Below are 22,059 nucleotides of genomic sequence, written 5' to 3'. Positions count from 1 at the left end.
GAGATAGAAATAATTTTAAAACGTACAGAAAGTATAATTAGCATGCAGCAAAAAAAAAAAATCTAAAATATAAACACTGAATTTCAACATTACTAATTTCTGCAAAGGCAATATAGAAAGCAGATTTCTCTGAGGAGCCCTGCAGTGTGCGCCTCTGCTCTCTGGAGCCTTTAAATTACGCATGGAGCAACACTTGAGGGATTAATGCAGGTGGTGTCTATAACCAATTAAGTTCATTCGTTTCATTCGTTTCCTCCCTTGGGTAATACTACAGGCGAGACATTACGCATATTAATGTGATCTAAGGACCTTTATCTGTGTCCTTTGTTCCTTTTTGTTTTACCTGTCCTGCCCCTTTAAGACTGGACATTTCAATCTAGGCGTGTTTCCTGCTGCCATTGACTAAACCGAGAGCTGGCATCCTGCGGGGAAAAAAAGCACATTAAACAGCTTAACGTGTATGCGCTTATACAGGCTGCGATTATCTCCCAATTTAAAGGCTTTTCTAAATGATAACTGAAGGACCATGTCCAACAGTATGGTCTTCGTCTAATTTCTGTGAACACGGAGCAGCTCGCCTGTACCATAATTTCTGATTTATCGAGATGATATGAATGTCAGCCGGTCAAGGTCCGCTCCCCCGGTGCAACAGACTCGACCGGATTCTTTAGCTGCTGCTCGGAAACATATGCAGCCAGCTTCTGGATGTATTTCTAGTCATTTGCAATAGTGAGCGGGCGTGGAGAGATCTGAGATTGTTAGTGCAGCGTGGGAGCCTGACCGTGGGAATGACATGCTGCAGTAACCTACAGACCTGAACCTGGAAATTATTATAAGGATTGGAATACACTGATAATGTGACTGCGACACTTGCAAAGAAAATGTTTCACAGGCGATGTGCTGAAATCTTTGACATCACTGAGTAAGTCTGTCTTTGTGTGACATTAACTCAACACTATTTATTACAATATATGCGCGCGAGAGCCTCTTCTGTCCTGTCAGCTTATTGTCTTAATGGTTTCACAGTATAACACCTGCCATTAATCCAGAGAAGCACTGAGGACTGCGCTCAACAGAGGACACCATGTCGGCGGTGATGATAACACGAAAGGTGCGAAAATGGGAGAAGCTCCCGGGTAAAAACACCTTCTGCTGCGACGGAAGAGTGATGATGGCCCGGCAGAAGGGAGTCTTCTACCTGACCCTGTTCCTTATCATCGGGACCTGCTCTCTCTTCTTCGCTTTCGAGTAAGTCGTGTCCTCTCTCTGACTCCTGAAGAGTCGTAGGCTATATCAAAATCAATGTGTTCATGTCCATGGTTGTGCCTCTAAAGTCCCCAATATCTCTCTGTGCTGGCACTTTCTATAGTAAGCAACCCGCAATAACCAGTCTTAGGTCTGCAGTGATCATCAGTTAGTCTATTAGCTGACTGACACAAAGGTAACTGATAGTGGTTGTGATAGTCTTTAATTTTAAGACAGGATTATCTGGTCCAGCATGACAGTGTCAATGTTCTGCTGTTCTGTGTTTGCACTGGTCAGATAACACCTCATCCTGGGCTCTTCCAACGTGTAATGGATATTTTACCATGGTTTTACATTTATATGAAAAAAGTTAGGTTTATGATGGAAAAAATGCTAATGTCAGTCCTCTGTTAAAGTACTGCAGGGCGGCAACAGTTTTCCTTTTTGATTAACCAATTAGTTTCTTGATCAATACTTTTGTCAATGAAATGTCAGGAAGTAAAACAGTTGCCCAGTATGGTTCCTCAGAACCCAAGATGATGCCTGCTAATAACTTCTGTTATCCCAGCCCTAAATCCTCAAATCATATTTACTATCGATTATGTCAAAGAAAAGCATCAGATCCTTATATTTTGGAGGCTAGAACCAGCAAATATTTTGTGCTTTTGGCAAAAATAACTTCATTAATTTGTCAATTATCAAACATGTTGGAAGTTGATGGAAGTTGATCTATCTCCAAATTTTAGTTTGATCTCACCAGTTTCTTTTGTGTGTATTCGATGCTTGATGTGTGCCTGATGGTGCCAAATGAGTATTGGATATTTGTGAACTTCTACAATGTGCTTTATGGTAATGTTGCTCTTTGGGTTGTTGTTTTTTTTTTTTTTTTTTTTTTTTGTGCAGTATCATACTGTGACCTCGTCTATGGCCTTCATTTGTAACAAGTATCATCTGTTTTGATAACTTCGCGAACAGACATGTGGATCCATTTTTTGTTGCTCAGAATTCAGGCCCTGACAGCAGAAATGTTTTTGATGGACCGCACTAAGGTCTTTTAATATTTAATAACACTAGCTGTCCAGCTTTGTCTCTGGTTTAAGAAGAGAAAGCTATTTTTGTTGGCTCAGCAGTTCTTTTCTAGGTCCACTACCATTAAAACCCAGTGGACCTTTTATCCCTGCAAACACAGTCGGTTAACTTGGTTGCAGCATTTAGTCTTTTAAGCCTCTACAGACGACCGTTTTTAAAATGAACAATGTGACTCTAAATGACGGTCATGAAGCAGCACTACTTATTTAGATCACATCCACTTTCTGTTATTTGAAGTATTCCTCATATTCTCTTTCTTGCCAGTGTTTAACTAAAAGATTCGGCACAATGATTAAGCACAAATCTTGGACACACACACGGCAACATCCCGACTGTGGGTGTGTATGTGAGGTACCATGCAAAATGGATTTGAAGCATAGAAAAGAAGTAGCTGTTAGAGAGCTGCCAGGCTCTTCCCATCTCTGGCTGCTCTGCACTTTAATGGCCTGCTGCTTTTCTTTTGAGTCCGGACAGAAGAAGCTGTTGTCCAGCTCAGAGCACAGAGATGATAGTGCTCATACTCAGCAACCAGAACCTGGAGGAGGCATTGTAGGGACTAATGGCTGGAGGGTTGTTAGTATGATATGTTCATATTACAGTGGAACATAATTATCTCTCGTGAGAGGATGGATATTAACATTGAGATTAGACCCAGGCAACATGGGGGTCATTTTCAAAGTTGCCATTATACAGCATGTTGATACACCTCTAATGGTGTAATAGTCTTGTGCAAAAGGGTATGATGTGGTGAAATATTTTCAGCTAATATTAAAGCTGCAGCTAGCAATTCATTTCATAATGTACTGATCACCTTTTAAATTGTTTTCTGTACTGTTTTTAAAGTGTGATCTCCTTACATTTTGGATGATTTGTTCCTGTGGGCTTAAGGTTGTGCTGTGAACTGTACAGTTGCATTGATGGGAGAACAGAGAGGGCAGTGTCTTGGCGTGCACTGGCTCATATCCAACACCAGCTGATCAGATATTAATACCAGCCATCAGTAGCCCATGTGGAAACAGGCATCTAAATATGCAAATTTTAAGCAGTCATTAAGAACAACTAAACAAATTATACACTAAAGAGATGGACTTGTCCTGTTTTTTTTCTCTTACAGGCATAATACATTTTTAGGAGTGTATGTCCTTTCCCTGTCAGTTTTATACCCACCTAGTATATCTCAGTAGCCTTTTTTTAAAGCTGACGTATAAATGGCTTTGGTAGTCAATTGCCTGACATATATCCATGAGAGGTGTCCTCACAGTTAGATTTTGCCTTCTTTGGTTCCCAGTTTTACATTTGTGTGTGTGTGTGTGTGTGTGAGTACATGCATCCATATGTGCATATGGACAGCCACCTATGGATCTTGGATGAAGGAACAAGAAACAGGAACACAAGGACAGTGTGTCATCTGTCTATCCACCCCAGGAGGCTGAGCTATGAGGACACAGAAGCATATGTGCATGTAATGAGACTGATCCTTTCTGTCTGTGTGCTTGTGATCTGTTTGCTTGTAGTGTTTCAGGTTCTGGTAGTACTCTTGATAAAATGTAAAGATGCAATAAAGGAGCAGCTAAAGTGAAGGGCTGAGCCTGCAGAGTGAGTGGCTACAGTCAGAGGAGATCTTATAACCGACCCCTGAGTCTCCTCAACATCTGACCCCACCCTGTCTCCCCATTAGCCAACCAGAAAGCAGCTGCCAGCTGAGGCTAAATGAGCAATAACATGATTTATGCCCTATTTAGAGTACATAGTCCGTTTACAGTAAGTGTGATCTACAGGCTTTGTTCTCTGGAAGCTTCCCTGGTGGGAGAGTGCTGCTTTTTGTTGAGGATCAAGTGATATTTTTTAACCACATCCTGTGACAAACAGGGAGAGAAATGTTTCCTTGCCTTCATTTCTTTGGTTTGAAATAGATGCTTTTGTGGAAGAAATACATAAAGAGATGGGTGTGTCTATAATCATACTGTCTCTATTTAATTGTTTTTCATGTGGTTGAAATTAAATCACCAGGTTCACTATTCTTATTTATTTTAGTGAATACTCTGTTGTGCAACATCAGTGAACCTAGTTTTAATCCTAGAAAAGGGTATTTGACCCTGGGTCAGATTTTCATCTCTCAAAAATGTTGCATAACAAGAAAGACTGATTTAAACCAGACAACAGATTGTACCCTTTAAAGCTTCTGTGTCATATCCTTATAAAACTCTGCATTCATTTTGGTGAAAAGAAAAATGAATGATGTTTGAAAATCCTACAAACATCATTTGATTTATATTGCTGTTTTGAGGGGTTTTTTTTAACATTTCTTCAAGATTCTTGTAACCCTCTGGATGAAAAAAGTGTCATCTCTCATAGGCAAAAATAGATTTTTACTTCCTGATCCAAAGAAATGTTGTAGGTAGTGATATTGAACCAACATTTAAAGATATTTTCATTGATGTTGATATATATTTCTTTTCTTTTCAAATATTTGATATTTTCATACAAAATAATGTCAGTATTTTGATGATGTGTCATTAATGGTGCAAGGACATTTCAGATATCTAATGAAGAAATACAGTCACATTAAGAGAAACTGGTGAAAATCTTTACTCTGCAACAGAGAGAATATTTTTCATCCAGATTGTTATTAGATTGGATTCTGCAAATTTGGTATTTATGTTTGTTTGCCTTTTTTTCTGGAAAAAAAGCTGCTTAGCTGTCTGACTTGAATGTAATGGGTACACATGAGAAGCACGAACTGGAGAAGCATGAGTCCCTCTGCGAAAGGGTAAAAGATTTCTGCTGCAATCTGAATGTTTGCCATGATCAGTGATTGAGAGTATGTCTGTGTGGGGAAAGAGAGAGGACCAGTGGAGTGTTGTTTTTTTTTGTTGTTGTTTTTTTCTCCAGCATTGCCCTAGAAACAGCCACAGTCTACAGATGTTTGCCTGACAGAGGTCTGTGTCTGAAGCTCACTGTAGATTTGCTTCCACAGCAAGTACATAATTCATCTGTTGTATGATTCATGCAGGTCTGCAACATCTTATATCTGTTAATTAATAAAAAGGGCTTGAATTCTAAAAGTTAAAATATCTTGAGTCAGCAAGGCATGACATGGTGGCATAGTAATCCTGGGTTCAGTGGGTTTATCAAGGCAAAGTTAAAGTGATTTTAATTCAGGGGCATCCTGACTTCAGAAGCTTCTCATCTCTGAGCTTGTGTCATCCTGAGTTAAGAGGGGGAATCCTCTGAATAACAGTCTGCAGTAGACACACCCTAATGCATCTAAAGCTGCCCCCCACATACACTCTCTCTCTCACACACACACACACACACACACACACACACAGTGATGCAGAATGTCACACTTTCAATGCAGTATAAGCAATCTGTCGTTTCTTTATCACTTATGTAACTGTTTAATTCCGTAACCGTTGTCCTTGCAAGACCAGCTGATGTCATATTGTTTTTAACCAACTGGTCTCTTCTCCATATTCCCATAACTAAAGGTCTAATGTGCACTCTAATGATGTTATTACAGTTATATTTGGGCCTTTGAAGTAAATAGAAACAAGCATAGCATATGGCAGAAACACTTCATTTGCATAGTAGGCTATTTCAGAGGTACCCTGAAGTATAATAATATATTTTTGTGTGGTTTTGAATCATTGGTCTAAAACAAAAATAATCATCATCAGCTTCCTTCAGATGTGACAGAGGTCCACTCTGGGCCAATCAATAGCCAATATGACCAGTAGCTGAGGTGCTAAATTAATAAAAACTGAATTGATTTGCTTCTTAAAGGTTTAAAAGGCAAAGTAATTATTTATTGGTAATAGCTTGTTGTCCCATGTTCGACTAGTCAGTGATGGAAGTAGGCTAATAATGTAGCAATACTAAATTAAAAAGGCTTGCATTCAAAATTCCGCTTAAGTTTGACATATTTTAAGTAAATCACATCGGTATTATTTATTAAAAGTACCGATAATTTGAGTATGATGGCTTTTGTTAGTGTTTTATTATAGACAGTATTATTGCTATTGCGTATATAGTGGGTTAAAGGTGTGCTTTGTCATTTTTAGAAATATCCTTAAAATGTTTCTATGCTTCCTTGCTGATAGTTAAATAAGATCGATAGCCTAGCTTGGCACATAGACTGGAAACAGCAAATCAACTAGCCAGCTGCCATAAGACTCACTGCACCAGCACATAACTTGGTGTCAAACCACACAGTTTGTATAGTGTGCAAAGGAGAGGTAGACAGTTGCATGGGGGAGAGAGCATATGACAGCACATGCACCTGGCATGTGAGTGTCTTTGGTGGCCTGATTGATCACTTTGCTGGTGGAAAGATTTCCCCTCATGGACACAGGGTCGGATTAAGTCCAGTTTTTCTGCTGCTACTGTGGTGACTGATAAACAAAGCTTCACTGAGCTAGCACCACCCTGCTCTTCGGCAGCACAGGAAATGGTCAGATCCAGGAAGGATGTGCAGGCTTGATGGGAAGCGATGATAGAGTGTGCCTTGAATACCTACCAGTCATCATTACGGGAATTACACTTCATTGACAGGCTGCCTCCCTTCAGTCTGCTCTCTGCTGGCTTTGCACTAAAAAATGGGACAAACACACCTCATAGGCCTGCTCCAGTGGAAAATTCTATTGATTTGATCTCTGCTCCTTGTTTCCATTAGTGAAAAAAGGCACTGCAGGGAAACTGCTCAGACCAGTCAAGCAGGTGTTATCTGTGTGAATGTGTTGTTGCTGGTGTCTCGCTAGTGCTCAGGTATGTTGTCATACCTGGTTCATCTACGTAGTTTGACTAAAGAGGTAGACTTTGCTCTCTGTCACGTTGCGCTGACTGAAAGATGTTTACTCAGTTAAATTCCTTTCCTTCTAAACTTCCTGTCAGCTGTGTGTGTGCTGAAAATGGATGAAACTCTGTCAAGACTAAACAAAATTGTGGTAAACCGCTGCTTTTGTCCTGAAGAAAATCCAAAACTCAGATGTTACGTAAAACAGTAAAATAGCCAAGTGATAATTGTTCTAATTTGTAGGTCATACTCACTTATGTAACAAGATGTCACAAGCAGATGTTGTTCTTTTGAAATATTTTATTCTAGACAAGTGCAGCTTTAATATTTGTAATATTTTGTGGATAAATATTTAAAAAATACCTTTAACATCCAGATGACTTATACTTGAGGCTGCACCTAATTCTGTATTTATATATTATTCTGCAGATAATTTTCTGGAGTAATTTTCTGCTTGAAGTGGAGTTCAGGATCCAGTATACACGTTTAACACAAGCAAAGCACAACATTTGGAAGGCTTTTTTGCTTAAAAAAAAAAAAGACCTCAGCCATCTTTTCAGTTGCTGCTTATACTGAATATGTAAAAAAAAAAAAAAAAAAAAGTCACTTCAGCTAATGGAGAATAATATATAAAAGTTAACATAGCCTGATGATTGTGATTTGTAATTTACCAGTGTGTGTCTCTTCAGACAAGAGTTTTGAAAATGTTTGACCATAGGGGTTCACTGGGCAGCATGATGCATGACAGGCAGTACAAATGTTAGTTTTGTAAGAAATACAGAATAATACTTTGCCCTCCTGTATTGCAAAATTAGTGCTGTATTATGAAAATTTGATCCTGGCCACATGGGAGGGAGACAAACCTACACAGTTTTCCTTTTAATAATTGTAGGAAAAATCCTTTGCAGCTTTTCTGTTCTGTTGCAGCACTTTGCTGTGCAGCTCACATCTGTTATCGCACTGAGCAGCAGGGCTTTTTGGAGGAGCCCTGCTGGCTCCAGTATCCACGGCCCAACGAACAGAGTTATGCTAATGTTTCTCCAACTCTCCAGAAGGTGAGGGGAGTGTGGCATCGTGTTGTTTAATCACGGCCATGACTTTAGCACGAACCAGAGAAAGGGCAGCTTTCACAGTTCATGACCTTATGCTCAAAACATCAGTTCAGGATACGTATGTTGTTGTCATGTCAGGACCTCTCTGCACATGCTCTTTTTCTGAGAGCACTCCTGTTGCTGTTTAAGGTTATTGTCTCCACACTATAATAATATGTATATTCATTAATGTCATTCATTCTATTTTATTTTATTTTTTTAAAGAAATGTAAGGTGGATTTTTATTTATTTTGTTTTTGAGTTGATAAATCCGTTAATCAACTAAATGGACCAGGTGATCATAACAAAAGGAGACACAAGACGCCTGTCTGTGATCGGGTCGAACAGAAGAACTGTAATCAATGTGATGATGATTGTTTTGGACCTGATCTTTATTCCTAATCCTTTCTTTTTTCCACAGATGCCCATACCTGGCTGTTCATCTGTCTCCTGCCATCCCAGTTTTTGCTATTCTGCTCTTCTTCTTCGTCATGGCCATGTTGCTGAGGACCAGCTTCAGTGACCCTGGGGTGCTGCCACGTGCCCTCCCAGAGGAAGCTACATTCATTGAAATGGAGATTGGTTAGTTACAGGATTGAATGTGTAATATATCTTTATTAAGTAAAAGATGCATATCCAGACATATCTGTTAATATTTTTTCCTATCATACTGTATTTATAAAGGGAAAGCAATGTACAAAATACAAAAACAAATAATAGAACAACAAAGAACAATAACTCGGATAAGGAAGCCAAAGTAAGCACAAGATAAAGTGTAAATATATACAGTGGATGTTGAAATTGTTTGATACATGACGAATATATTAAATGTGACTATGTCAGTCATTTTATTGCTGATACAGTAATATTGAAAAACAGTAAAGCCACACTGGTAGTACCCCTTCTTTCATGCACCTTTCAGTAATAATATTCAGATCCAGGGCAGCTTCATGTGGAAGTAGTGAAGTAGTGTGTGGTGCCATGTGATAGTCCTGCACCTGGCTTTGAAGTGTGCATAGCTATTATTCACAATCAGTACTGATAATGCCTCCAGGCACAAGTCTCTTATCTACATCCATTCAAATGTTAAGTCAACAAGAGGACAAATGGTTATTATAGCTCATGTGCTGCTGCTCCATCATCACCATCATCATTAAAGTAGTTGTACTGTGCAGTATATAACATTTTTTCTGTATAAAACATCATAGACTGAAAATTAGTTGAAAGTAGCTCAAGGTATTTTGGAAGCATGAATACTTCAATAAATTGGTTAATGAGGCAGGGAAAAGATGGCCTCAGTCCTGTTGGTTTATTCATGTTTGTTATGCTTTATGTTTGTTGCTAAAGTTTGGGTGTGCTCATCTATGGATGTAAAGCTTAGTCTAACACACTTTGATTACAAGGATTCTGTCTCATTATACAAAACAAACTATATGCTGAATAATAATGACAACAAGGCCTTTCCAAACAAAAAATAGAAGAGCCTTGTCTTCATCAGCAATGCTTTTTTTTTTTAAATTTTTTTTTTTATGTCCACTGCCTGGGCTCTCCATTCTCTTTATATCTAGAGTGATAAGTCATTCTGTACAGTGTCCTTAACACCACTCCCTCTCTGTCTGTCACCGTGGCTGCTCAGTGTTCACCCTTTGTCTCTGTTAAAGATTCACGGTGTCCTTCAGCCACCACTCATGCTCTCTCACTCCAGACAAGAGCCCTGGGTGGAGACTGGTCCCTGCTTGTAATAGAAGAGGGCTGTAAAAGCAGGGCGGAGGCATGTGGTCCTCAGTGAATGGGTTAGCAGCCAGCCATCACTTCTCTCATCATGACTGTGACTCACACCACTTTGCTGGATGACAATGGCTCAGTGGTCTAACCAGCAGTGGCTGTCATGACCCAAGTCTTATCTATACGACAAAACTGGAAATTATTTATGTAAAGGCTGCTGCAACTAACGATTTAAAAGTATCTTGGTTTTTAATTGATTGGTCAGAAAAAATGGTGACATCTTCAAATTAACTTTTTTCTGACCAACAGTTTAAAACCCAGAGATATTTAACTCACATTTATATGAAGCAAAAAGGGGAGAGAAGAGAGATGAGACAGCAAAAAAGTATTTTCCATAATTGAATTATTCCTTTAAATAATTATTATTTGTATGTGTTGAAATAGCTGTTTATTGGTATGGATGCTGGTTCTCATTCTGAAGCTGAGGCAGGCATGCTGATGAAGCTGCCGCAGCCTCGATGGTTGGTTGCTGCTGTTAGGGATTAGTCCCAGGGGGGAATGCTAATATGGGGACAGGCTTCTTCTTGGACTATCTTATGCCACTAGCAAACAGAGCTTTGCTACCCGAGGGAGTGGCATTATTCCCTGTGTGTGATGACTCATTCATTTATTCTTCGATAGTTTCTTCTGGAAGCCAGTCTTCTTTTCCTTTCAGCTGCTCCCTTCAGGGGTCGCCACAGCGAATCATCTGCCTCCATTTAATCCAATCCTCTGTATCCTCCTCACCCACACCAACTATCCTCATGTCCTCAATCCTGCTTTTTTTTTTAATATAATTATAAGGCAGAGTGTTTTAGGTTGAATAAAATCAATTTCCTAGTCTTTGTAACTGTACATATATTATGGACGGTTCTCATACAAGCTTTTAAACATACCGTCACTGATTTTGTTTTAGCATAAACGGCTTTGGTTTACGTAACATAAAATGTCAAATATGCAATTTAGATCATGTAATTTGTATTGAAACACTTTCTCCAGCCTGGATAATTTAATTCATTAAGCTCTTTTGTCTTAATGTATCCTCAGAAAGTCAAAGGAGCATGCTTGCTCTTTTCTATTAACTCCACCTTCATGCCTGCTCAGTGCAGCATGTTAACTGTAGATTTCTCTCCAGTCCCCTGAGAGATTCCAGCCAGCAACTCTCTGGCCATTAATCAGCCTCTCTAACCTCTCGGCTCCTGCAGTGCAACTTAATCAGAAACATCTGAATTGAGAATTTCTTTTCATTGGTGAATGCTGTGTCAAAGCAAGGTTGTCTCACGTAGTGGATATGGCTGTGAAATCATTTCAGTGTTTGCTCAGCTGATCTCCAATAGGACAGGATACTGTGCTAATAAATAATATCAACAGCTCAGCAGTGATTACACATAAATTTGCCATAATCAATAATGTATTGAGGCAGCGTTATCTGTTGATGTGCAGCACATTTACATCATATATTGCTTGTCACCTAAATCTCAAAATTTCTCACTGCTTGTTTAAGAAATTTACAGCAGGTGACTGCTGTACAGTCTAATGCAATTAAGTGCGACAGCACTGCAGGAGGTTGTATCTTTGTGAAGGTTATAAGGCTTTTGCATGTGCGTGTGTGTGTGAAGAAGGTGCCAGAGGTGTGTTGATTTGTGTTTTCTGAAGTCATAGATTGTGGTATTGCAATTAAACACTTAATAGAAAAATGTGTTATGTATTACCAGCTCCTACTTATGACTATTATGCTTTTTGTGTCCACAGAGGCTGCCAACGGCAATGTCCCTGCAGGCCAACGACCTCCACCTCGGATTCGCAACGTTCAGATAAACAACCAAATCGTCAAGCTCAAATACTGCTACACCTGCAAGATCTTCCGACCACCTCGAGCATCTCACTGCAGCATCTGTGACAACTGCGTCGGTAAGACATCACTTCTAACCTGCCATCAGCTCTCCGAGTGTTCAGACAAAGGCTTGACAAAGTGAGAAGAAAGCTGATTTCAGTTATTCAGAAATAGAAAAGTGAGTAATGTTTCTTTTTTTTTTTGTCTGTCTTTTTCGGAAAAAAGCTTGCTGACATAATGATTATTACTGAAGCACTGACCTTAATTTTCTCCCTTGAAAATCTAAAAATCCATGTCTTTTCTCTTGGAGCTTTATAAATAGTGTTTTTTTTTTTTTTTTTTTTTTTTTTAAACCGTGTGTGTGGTGAGGAATGTGTTTGAAGGGAGTGGAGACTTAGAGGCAATATGAGAGGAGACAGTGGTGGCTCAGTGAGGGAATAAATGCTCAGTCATTGTGAACACTGGTTCATCTGTGCCCACCTGCTGTAGAAACACACACACACACACATACACATAGTCCAAGTATGACATAGCAGCATGCCTCAGTCCCTCCTTTTAAGCAGTCATGTCTTTTCTTTCTCAGCTCACAGATCATGCAGCTCCATAAAAAACACCAACGCTGTTTCACAAATTCAATGTATTTGTCATCAGGGACATTTTCAGGTGTACAATGAGGAGTTTGATTATTAGGCTACTGAAAGACTATTAGCTCTAATTTTAAGGTGTTGACATCCACATGAAGTGCAGGACTAGCTGCTCTAAGAATTGCAGTAAGAGGCTTGTACAGTATATGAGTGAGTTTATAGCCAAGCTAGCAGCTCTGTGGGGTTGTACTTCTGCATCCTTGATGTATAGGCTAACATTTAGGTTTTGGCTGTTCTGAGTTCTCAGTTTGTTGCATGCATTAGACAATTAGTTTTTAACAAAGTATGCAAGTTGGAGGCCCATCAATGTTATTACAGTTAATTCTGAGTATCTTCTGAAGTGTTGAGATATTTCAGCCTGTATCAAAGTGGTGGACTACTCTGCCTTTACTAGAGCCATGCCATCAGAGTGGCTTAAAAAACTAGGTGTGACTGCAGTGCTGTTATTTAATATGGATGTAAATATCCTCAACACCCTAAACGCTGGACGTTGGCATTGAAACCTCAGCTGTGCCACTGTTCATATACCTGTACATTGCTCTATAAATAAAAAATGATCTTTTTTTGATCTTATACCTATGAGGCACTTCATGTCTAATGTTTGTGCCTCTGTTTACTGGATATCATTGTGAAACTCCATCCAGCAGAGTGAAAAGTGTAAAGCAAGATGTTTACCTCTGTTGTCCATTTGACCCAGCCTACTTTTGGCTCTCCACCAAATGATAGAAGAGGAGAGGCAAAGAGGAAGTCATCATTATATTTAGACAGCAGGTTTACAGAGGCAGAAACACAAAGCTTTCTTTGGCTAAAAGGCTGTGGCTGAAACTGGTGTATTTTTAACACGTTGATTTTTAAAAGTGTCTGTTTTCTATGAAAGTATGTACTGTACTGTATTTACTATGATGCCTTTTTCTCTGTTTCAGACCGCTTTGATCACCACTGTCCATGGGTGGGCAACTGCGTGGGCAAGAGGAACTACAGATACTTCTACCTGTTCACCCTGTCCCTCTCCCTGCTCACCATTTACATCTTCACCTTTAACATCGTCCACGTGGTCATGCGTGAGTTCCACTGTGTAATCAGCAGGAACAGGAGAATGACGCATGTAAAGCTGCAAAAACAGGAAGGATGACCTGCCATGCTAACTAGCAGCTTTAAGTGTATATGTAAATGCATGCAGATGTGCTGAAACTGTGACCTAATTTAGACCAGGACTTTCCTAAAGCGTGATGTGACATGCAACAGCATCTGAAAGCCTGTTATGGTTCCTCTTTTGTTCTCCTGTTTCCTGGTTCTACCCAAATCAAGCTGCAAGAGCCACAAGTGTTTCTAGTCAGGATAACTAGCTCTCGGCTTGTTTTCTTAATACTGCGGCCTATGTATGAATTGTATGTTTTCAGTGTAGATGAGTAAGACGGCAGTGGGATTTTTAAGCAATATATCTTCTTTCCACAGGTTCAGTGGATAATGGCTTTTTGAACACTTTGAAGGAGACACCTGGGACATATCCTTTTAAGCTCTGACCTCAACATTTGATTAAAGACAGCTGCTATTCTACAGAAAATTAAGAACATTAACACATTTAAAATGACACCCCATCCAATAAACCCCTGCTCAAAAGGCAACTGTCCAATCATAGCTACTGTATTGATAGATCTGTCAGGTATTGAATTTGAACCTGATATGTACAGGTAATTGGTACCTATCTACAGTAGTAACAATCTAAGTTTATATAAATATATAAATAATATAAAGTTTATATTTTCTTGTCAGTAAAATGGGTAAACCCCTCCTGCCTTTGACCATATACCCTTCTTTAAACTTTCCACTGCTTTAATCAGGTTGTGTAACTATCATTTTGCTCTCACCTGCTGTCCACTGTTTAATCAGTGACCATGTGTCAGGCAGAAAACATCTGTTGCTGTTTTCTTAACTCGAGCTCACTGTGCTGGAGGTGTTGGTGTGTTTCTTCACCCTGTGGTCAGTGGTGGGACTGACGGGCTTCCACACCTACTTGATCTCTCTCAACCAGACCACCAATGAGGATGTAAGTGCATCTTACCACATCTTCCTTTAAACATGACTACAGCCAGACAGAATCATCCTGTGAGACGCAACGCTGCACTTTGCATCTAGTTTGTTTTAGGTTTCACACAGTCTTTATGTAAATGAACCATGACCCATAAACACATAGTGAAGACAGTCCTGTCTTGTGCACCTTTTATCAGTTTTTACATTTTTGCTAACAGCTGCTTGTACAGAAAGATGCATAGCTAGAAGCACAGAAATGCTTCTTGGTGGCATTTGCGATTAGCTTGTTGGATATTAAGCAGCTTTTTGATTTTCTCAAGACACATGAAGAGACTAGATGTAAATATGGTAGAACTGAGACTCGCATATCCAGGCATTTCTGGCACTGCTGTTAGGTGTTTACATTTTCACCATAACACAAATTTGTCAACTCACAGGACACACTTGTGTTATTTGATCTAAACAGACCTTTTGTGAATATACTTTAAAATGTCATGTTAGGGGAAAAAAACAACTCTTTGATCAATCAGAAAGAGCAGATATTTTATTTTATATTTAAGAGTTTAGATGATGAGTTAAAACGTGTTTAAAGGTTTATTAGATTTTCAGGCTTAGTCAGGTAATAATGAAGAAGATAGAGAACAGATTTAAGAACAGCTCCGTGTTAATATCTTGGAATCATGAGTCTGGAAATATAAACATACGTCACCGGGCTGTAAACACTACAGTTTCGAAGACCACTGAGCTGTTTCCTTGACAACGGGTCGCCTTGTTCTTCACTGAAAGACAGGAGACTGGTAAACTGGAGCTTATTAAACTAATCTATTACACTGTAAACTAAAGCAAATACAGAAAGTGTTATGAACTCAAACGCAAAGAGTAGAAATCAAAACTGAAGCTAGTTTATTTATAGCTGCAGCTTGAACAAAGGCATACAGCATGTCACATTAATTTAGTCTTTCTATTTTCTAATCAGACCACAAAAAACATTTGACCAGCCTTTCTGTCTGTATTTTATGAACAAATTCGCCCTAGTTTTATCCAGTTCAGCCACACTGAAACCAAAAGTCTTTTTACAGCAGCTGCCGTTTTATTCTGCTCAGTCTAAGCCATATGACAAATTGGCTGGTAAATAATTTGAATGCTAGAAGCATCAGTTGGACTCCTCTGCTCACCAGCAAGCCAAGGAAATCTAATCATCTACAAATCTGCATGAAAAGCTGCTATTCTAAATAAAATCAATGACAGAATTAAGCTGTAATAAGAACAAAAGAGACCAGCTGGTTTCTGCCTCTCGACTTGTCAGCTACGTTTAGAAGAAGCTTCTGCTAAATGAGGAAAAAAGTATTGATTGTTTGAATGCATTACCATCGAGTCTTTTACTACACACATACACATGCATGCTAAAGCAAAGCATGTGATGGGTGGTGGTGATGTAGGTAGATGAATCCACAGAGGGAGTAATTTATGTTGTCTGTGTATACTAATGCTAACGGTGTGTATACTTTATTTGAGGCTTTGTTAGTGCAGATCTGACTGCAGAGGCTCTGATGAGAAGCAGCAGCAGCAGCAGTGTTGGAGATGGTGGGAGGTTCTAGATGGCTGACAGCAAGAGAGCGTGTGCATACTTTGTTGTAATGATTAATTTATAATTCTCCTTTTTCTTTCCTGTGGGATGCATGGCCTCATTTTTTCATTTAAACAGTAATGAAGCTCTGCAATGTGCACCTATAGTGTAACATTGCTCCCGGAGTTGTCACCACAGCCATTTCAATATCTGTGATTGGCCTAATAATAGATGCATCAATATCTGCAGGGGCCAGGCATGCTGCCAGAAATACTGCTGTGGCTTAGAGGAGGGGGGAGTCGGGTGAGGCTGGGTGAGAGAGAACGGGAGGAAAAGTGGAAGTTGAAAATGGTGGAATAAGTAGAGAAGGCACCTTGAGTGTTGTAGTTGCTCCACCACCCACCCACACACACACACACTGTTGACCTACATCTGTAGCACCTAAAATAAAACATTCTTTTTTACTTGTGGGAGGGTCAGTCAGTACAACTGCTACAACTCAGCCTGTGAAACAGATTTTTTAAAAAGCACTTAGGGCAATCTTCCTCTTCTTTTTCAGGTAATAATATAACAATTCTGTATTTTTAGTTAGAATTTCATTTAATATACTGGTTGCATTGTTTTCCTTATTAATGGTAGGACTCTAGTGGCTGCAGAGTTGGATGACTCTGCTTAGAGAGACTTTAGTAACAAACATAAAACCATGCAAATCAGAAACGATTGGAAAAATATATCAGGTCTGATTTGGAGAACATACGTATAAAATGAGCCATATAAAGATATCTAGAATATTTCTATTCAGTGTAATTGTGCAGTTGTTAAAGTATTGTTTGAATAAACACCATATGAATATGAAACCTATGTGCTTCCAGATAGCTGCCAAATAATGCAAATGATTAACAGTAAATATTTACATTTCAATATGTGTTACAGTGAAGAAGGGCCTGATTTTTTTTTTTTTTTTTTTTTTTGAAATTCAGAATTTTGTAATAATTTTATGAATAATAGAAAATGTTTTAATCTGTTGTGGTTGTGCTTGTTGACACCCAGTGGCACTTTGAGTTCCCATTAGATCCAGGAATTATTAGATCTCCAACAAGATCATTTTAGTAGGTCAAACTCAAGCCTCTGGGAATAACATCTAAAAATAGCGATGTGCTTTTAAATAAGGTATAAGCACAAGGAAAAGAGAACTGAGCAAGATTGTAAAATGATCTGGGCGTGTCTGGGATGTTGGTGGACAGTTTGGGGCTCCAGTAATTGGTGGTGTTTTTTGTTTTTTCCAGATTAAAGGATCCTGGTCGGGAAAGAACAGAGTCCAGAATCCATATAGCCACAAGAACATTATCAAAAACTGCTGTGAGGTGCTCTGTGGGCCAATATACCCAAGGTAATAATGTCAGATTAAAAAAAAAACTTGAACTGAACAGCTCTGTTCATAACAGGAAGAAAAACATGCTGCATAGTCTCACACAGGGTTGGATTATTGATTTTGTATTAAATGTCTGCTTTTAACCAGAATCCTGTGTCTTTCATGTTTAATTTATCCACATTATCCATCTTAAATTTTATGTCTTTTGCTCTCCTCCTATTGTTATTGAGTTCTGTATCAATGCCTGCTATGGATTAGATTTAAGTCTGTCTCATTGTGGTGAATAATGAGCAGGATGCAGTTCATCACTGATTGCCATGTCTCGCTCTACAGTGTCTTGGACAGAAGAGGATTGATGCAGGAGGATTCGCCTGTTTCTGCCACGTCTGCTGCACCCTCCTCCTCCAGCATCAGCAACCCAGTGCCACAAACCATGGTGAGCGTGCACGCACACACGCACACACAGAGGGAGAGGGGAGAGGGGAGAGGGGAGAGGGGAGAGGGGAGAGGGGAGAGGGGAGAGGGGAGAGGGAGAGGGAGAGAGAGAGAGAGAGAGAGAGAGGGAGAGAGAGAGGGAGAGAGAGAGAGAGAGAGAGAGAGAGGGAGAGAGAGAGAGAGAGAGAGAGACTCTTTAGACTCCTGGTTCTGACTTTAAAGTGGATCAAGGCTGCAAAGCACAGACGCTTAACTACAGAGAGGAATTAAACCAATTACAGAGAGTGTTGAAGAGAAGGAGGTGTGTTAAAGGAGGAGTGTGCTCCAAGTGGAAAACACTTATCAGTGTAATCCAACTGTGACACATGGATGTGGAGCCATTTTGTGAATCCTTAGTCACCATTATCTATCATTTGGTATCATAGGTTTCACATATCAATGGTTTCAGTCTGTCCCTTCTAATTTGTTCTATAGATCATTTTCATACTAATACAGTGTCATAAAGTGAAGCTCATTATGAAATTATTTTCTGAACAGCTGCAAACAATTATTTCTTGAATTATTGTTGTTTGTACAAGTTTATTCGTTGTCTTGTTTCAGCTGCCCGATGTTTGCGTTATCAACATGGAGCAACGCAGTTTAGCGCTTTGTTTTACTTCATTATTCATAACCTTTGTCTGTAGCCAGTCAAGTCATAAGCATGTTAGTTCCATGCATTTCATTTGTTGCGTGAAATCTCTGCTGCAGTTCAGGATGTTGTTCTTGGCTCCTAATGCATCTGCATCTTTTCAGCACGCGGTCCTGTGCCTACAGAAAACCACAGCTGCACTCATCCCCAATGAGCACACACCTGAGGATGCCAAGCCCAGTGTTGCTGCCTCAGCAGAGAAGAGCCCCTCCCCCAAAGATGGGGACCCTCCTGCACCCAAAGTCCCCCCTCTGGCTTCACCTGAAACTGACGTAGAGACATCCATCGTCAAGGACAAGACCCATTAGCTATATAAGGGAGCGGCTGTTGTCGAAGCCCCTAGCACCCTCCCTGGTCAGAAATTGAAACATTAATAATCTATGATTACGTGCAGGTGATTCGCTGACTCCTGCCCTACATTCAACCAGAAGTTTCTGCTGCAGCTGCCTCTCTTCCCTCTCCTCAGCAGTAGCTGCAGAGCTGTTTGACTGACACTGGCTCCTGCAGGAGGGGGAGTGATTTAATGAAAAGTCAGCAGCTTCCTCTGACTCCTGAACACTGCATGGAAAAGACACGCAGGGGGAGAAGCTGCTGGATAGTGCAGAAAAAAAGTGAATAACTTCCCCACAGTTCACCTGTGGGTCAGTTCAACTACTTTCTTTATTCAAAAATTGCATAATGACATTTATTGTGAGAAGCCAGTTCAAATATACTCATTGCAAGTGTCTGGCAAAGACAAAATTACTTTTGGACTTGTGTAAAATTCATACATACAGTCAGTTTTTGTTGTGTGTACATTACATGCCCTATGCAAACCATGTGAAGGCTGAACAAGCAGCTTTTTATAGTGTGTGGATAAAAGGGTTTCACCTGTAAGTCTGTAAGTTCACATGATGTCCAGGCATGGGGAGGACATGCAAATCTATAGCTGAGATATCCTAAAGGCTCCTTCTAAGCAAGTCAAAATCTACCTTGTATTCTGATACTGCTGCATTCAGTACTGTTGTTCCTTAGGTGCATCTTTTTTTTAAAAACTGATTCAGACCAACACCTGTCCTTCCGTTTTTATATAATCATGGATGTAGCGTGACGTGAGCAATCTGAAATAGATGAAACTGCTTTATGCACAGTTAAATCATGTTTCCAGCAGACGCTTATTCCCAGGATGGGTGAGAAAAGGCCTGACTTCAGATGGTCGTAGACACTTGTAACAGTGCCTTATCCTAACAGCTGCACTTAAAAATGCAGCTGAGGTCAACCAACAGAGAAGCCCTTCAAATCTGTTCTGATACAGTGTTAAATGAGAATTTATACACAAATTAGTTCAGTGGTTCCTAACTAGGGGTTTGGATCCAAGAGGATGTAAGGTGATTAAAGGAAGTTTGATGTTTTGTGAAGTACTCTTATTTGCTTTCTAATGAGTTAGATGGAAAGATTGATATCACTCTTGTCTATAAATATGAAGCTACAGTCAGGAGGCTTAACCAGAAATATCTCACCTGGTCCTGTCCCATCTGAGCCTCTAAAGCTCACTAATAAACAGACTTATTTGTTTATACTTACACAAACTGACACATAATTTGTGGTTTTACAAACACTTTCTTGACTTTATCATTTTGTAATTATGTATTTAACAAACTAGATATGTGTTAACTAGTGAGCTTTAGCTGTGCTGAGGAAAAGGCAGATGTTACTGCTTGTCGGTGTTAATGCAAACTCGAGGTCCACATACACACACATGACAGTAGGTCATTAAAATAGTTCCTACTTTCCACAAATGCGCATACGAAACATAAGAAGATTAATCAGGTCATAGTCTTGGGTGGACTTTGAAGTCCATTTTTATACAGAACAAAGGCTTGACTTCACTGTAACCCTCATTTCTTACAGTATAGTTGCTTTCTGGGTGGAATAATTCATATGTACTGTGGAAAGCAGGAACAGTTTAACAACTAAGATCATGTGGACTTCAAGCTTTGTATTAAGACCAGTTTTCCAGCTGGTTGTATTCAGGAACAAATAGTTACTTTAAGTTAATGATAGGCATCAATCAACCATCTAACTTTTAGAAAGAAAGCAAAGGAGTGTTTTCCCCCCAGACGTCCACTTATTCATTTTAACAGAAAGTTGGGGGGGGGGAAAGCATTTCTGCTGCATAATCTTATGAATTTGTGCTTTTTTTCGTTAAATAATGTGCTGTTTCAAAGGGACACTGGTCTTAAAGGTTGGGAACCACTGAAATAGACTGAAGCAAAAACAAAGCAAAGCCACTGTACATAGTTTTAGTAGGTATAAATGTACTGAAACACACCTGATGAATGAGCAGAAGGATGGCAGCAAGGACTTTTTAATGCAAGTGCAGTCTGTGTTAATTATTCCGCCTCCTACTGCAAATCACATCTGAGTCCTCTGTGTTCCTGCCATATTCTGCCTTTTCTCTCTGTAAGTGTCTCATCTTCGCTGAGTTATTCCTACAGAGCACCCAAGGCCAAGGCCGCTGCAGCCATCTGTGGCAGATTCATTATCAGAGAATAAAGCCAAGGCACAAAGATGTTCAGTCCTTCCTTTTCACGCATCTGTGTTTCTAACGGTGAACGCCCCTTCATGTGGCTTCCAAATCTGTTCTGGTTGTGGAGATCACTTGAGGCACAGCAGCATCTAAAAAGAAAAATAAGAGGAAGTGAAGCCTGTTTTTGTAACATTTAAATGATGTTAGCAGATAGCGAGCGGTTTGTCAGTGATTGTGTTGTTTGCAAGACAGAGTTGGTGTTTGTGAAATATACTTCTGTAGAAATTCTAGTGTGTCAGCAGCATCGTATCAGACACTAAAATCTGCCTGAGGTGATTGATTGTAAGACTCAAGCTGTCACAGATTCTCCTTAATCTCCTGAAAAATATTTACTCCAAAAGTGTGGAAGATAAATTTTAGGATGCTGGGATTGTTGGCAGCTGTGTGATCATTTTCATTTAGCAGTTTATTGCTCAAGATGAATATTAGATACAATAAAAGAACAATTCTTTTCTTTATTGATTAATTTATGGGAAATTTCCATGATTACAGTACTTGATTATTTGATCTATAGAAACAGTGAAAAATCATCATGTTCAGTTTGTTGTGCATAACCAACCATCAGAGTATTCAGTATTTACCATGTTGTAGATCAGCAGGTGTTCACATTTGAAAAGGTGGAACTAGCAAAAGTAATAAAATTGTCAATTGTCTGATTAATCAACTAATTATTTCAGCTCTAGATGAATCCTTTATCCATGTTTACTTTCTCTGCACTTGGATGAGAAAAGTAGAGACAAATCTCTACTGAAAGATGCTGTTAAGTGTGTGGTAATATTGAATATGTGATGTAAAGAAGTGTAATTCCTGAATATTGGTTGGGAAAAATCTCCAAAAAATGTTAAATCTCTGAGGAAAACTAAACAAAACCTTTTTTTTTTTTTTTTGTAGGCTTTTGCTGTGGAAAATATTTGGAGAGTTTGTCTGATTTCTTT

At 39.4% G+C, this 22,059-nt stretch overlaps 1 protein-coding gene across 1 annotated transcript; it reads left to right on the top strand.

Annotated features, from left to right (window-relative positions):
- The first annotated feature begins 412 nt into the window (after positions 1-412).
- Positions 413-21,210, top strand: zdhhc9 (zDHHC palmitoyltransferase 9). Its single transcript, XM_026329933.2, has 10 exons — positions 413-922; positions 1,027-1,248; positions 8,642-8,802; positions 11,737-11,895; positions 13,386-13,523; positions 13,918-13,966; positions 14,407-14,509; positions 17,347-17,450; positions 17,766-17,868; positions 18,660-21,210. The coding sequence occupies exons 2-10, from the start codon at positions 1,085-1,087 to the stop codon at positions 18,861-18,863; spliced, it is 1,185 nt and encodes a 394-aa protein (XP_026185718.1). The 5' UTR covers positions 413-922; positions 1,027-1,084; the 3' UTR covers positions 18,864-21,210.
- Positions 21,211-22,059: the final 849 nt, after the last annotated feature.

Source organism: Mastacembelus armatus, chromosome 10 (assembly GCF_900324485.2).
Source record: "Mastacembelus armatus chromosome 10, fMasArm1.2, whole genome shotgun sequence".
Classification (NCBI taxonomy): domain Eukaryota; kingdom Metazoa; phylum Chordata; class Actinopteri; order Synbranchiformes; family Mastacembelidae; genus Mastacembelus; species Mastacembelus armatus.
The sequence above is the reverse complement of the archived record's forward strand: the minus strand, read 5'-3'. Positions and strand labels throughout refer to the sequence as shown.

Excerpts from the sequence above, each read along its gene's own strand:
- zdhhc9 (XM_026329933.2), top strand. The coding sequence starts at position 1,085 with ATGTCGGCGGTGATGATAACACGAAAGGTGCGAAAATGGGAGAAGCTC. Across the intron at positions 1,249-8,641 it reads TCTCTCTTCTTCGCTTTCGA|ATGCCCATACCTGGCTGTTC; the intron begins GTAAGTCGTGTC and ends TTTTTTCCACAG. Across the intron at positions 14,510-17,346 it reads ACCAGACCACCAATGAGGAT|ATTAAAGGATCCTGGTCGGG; the intron begins GTAAGTGCATCT and ends TGTTTTTTCCAG.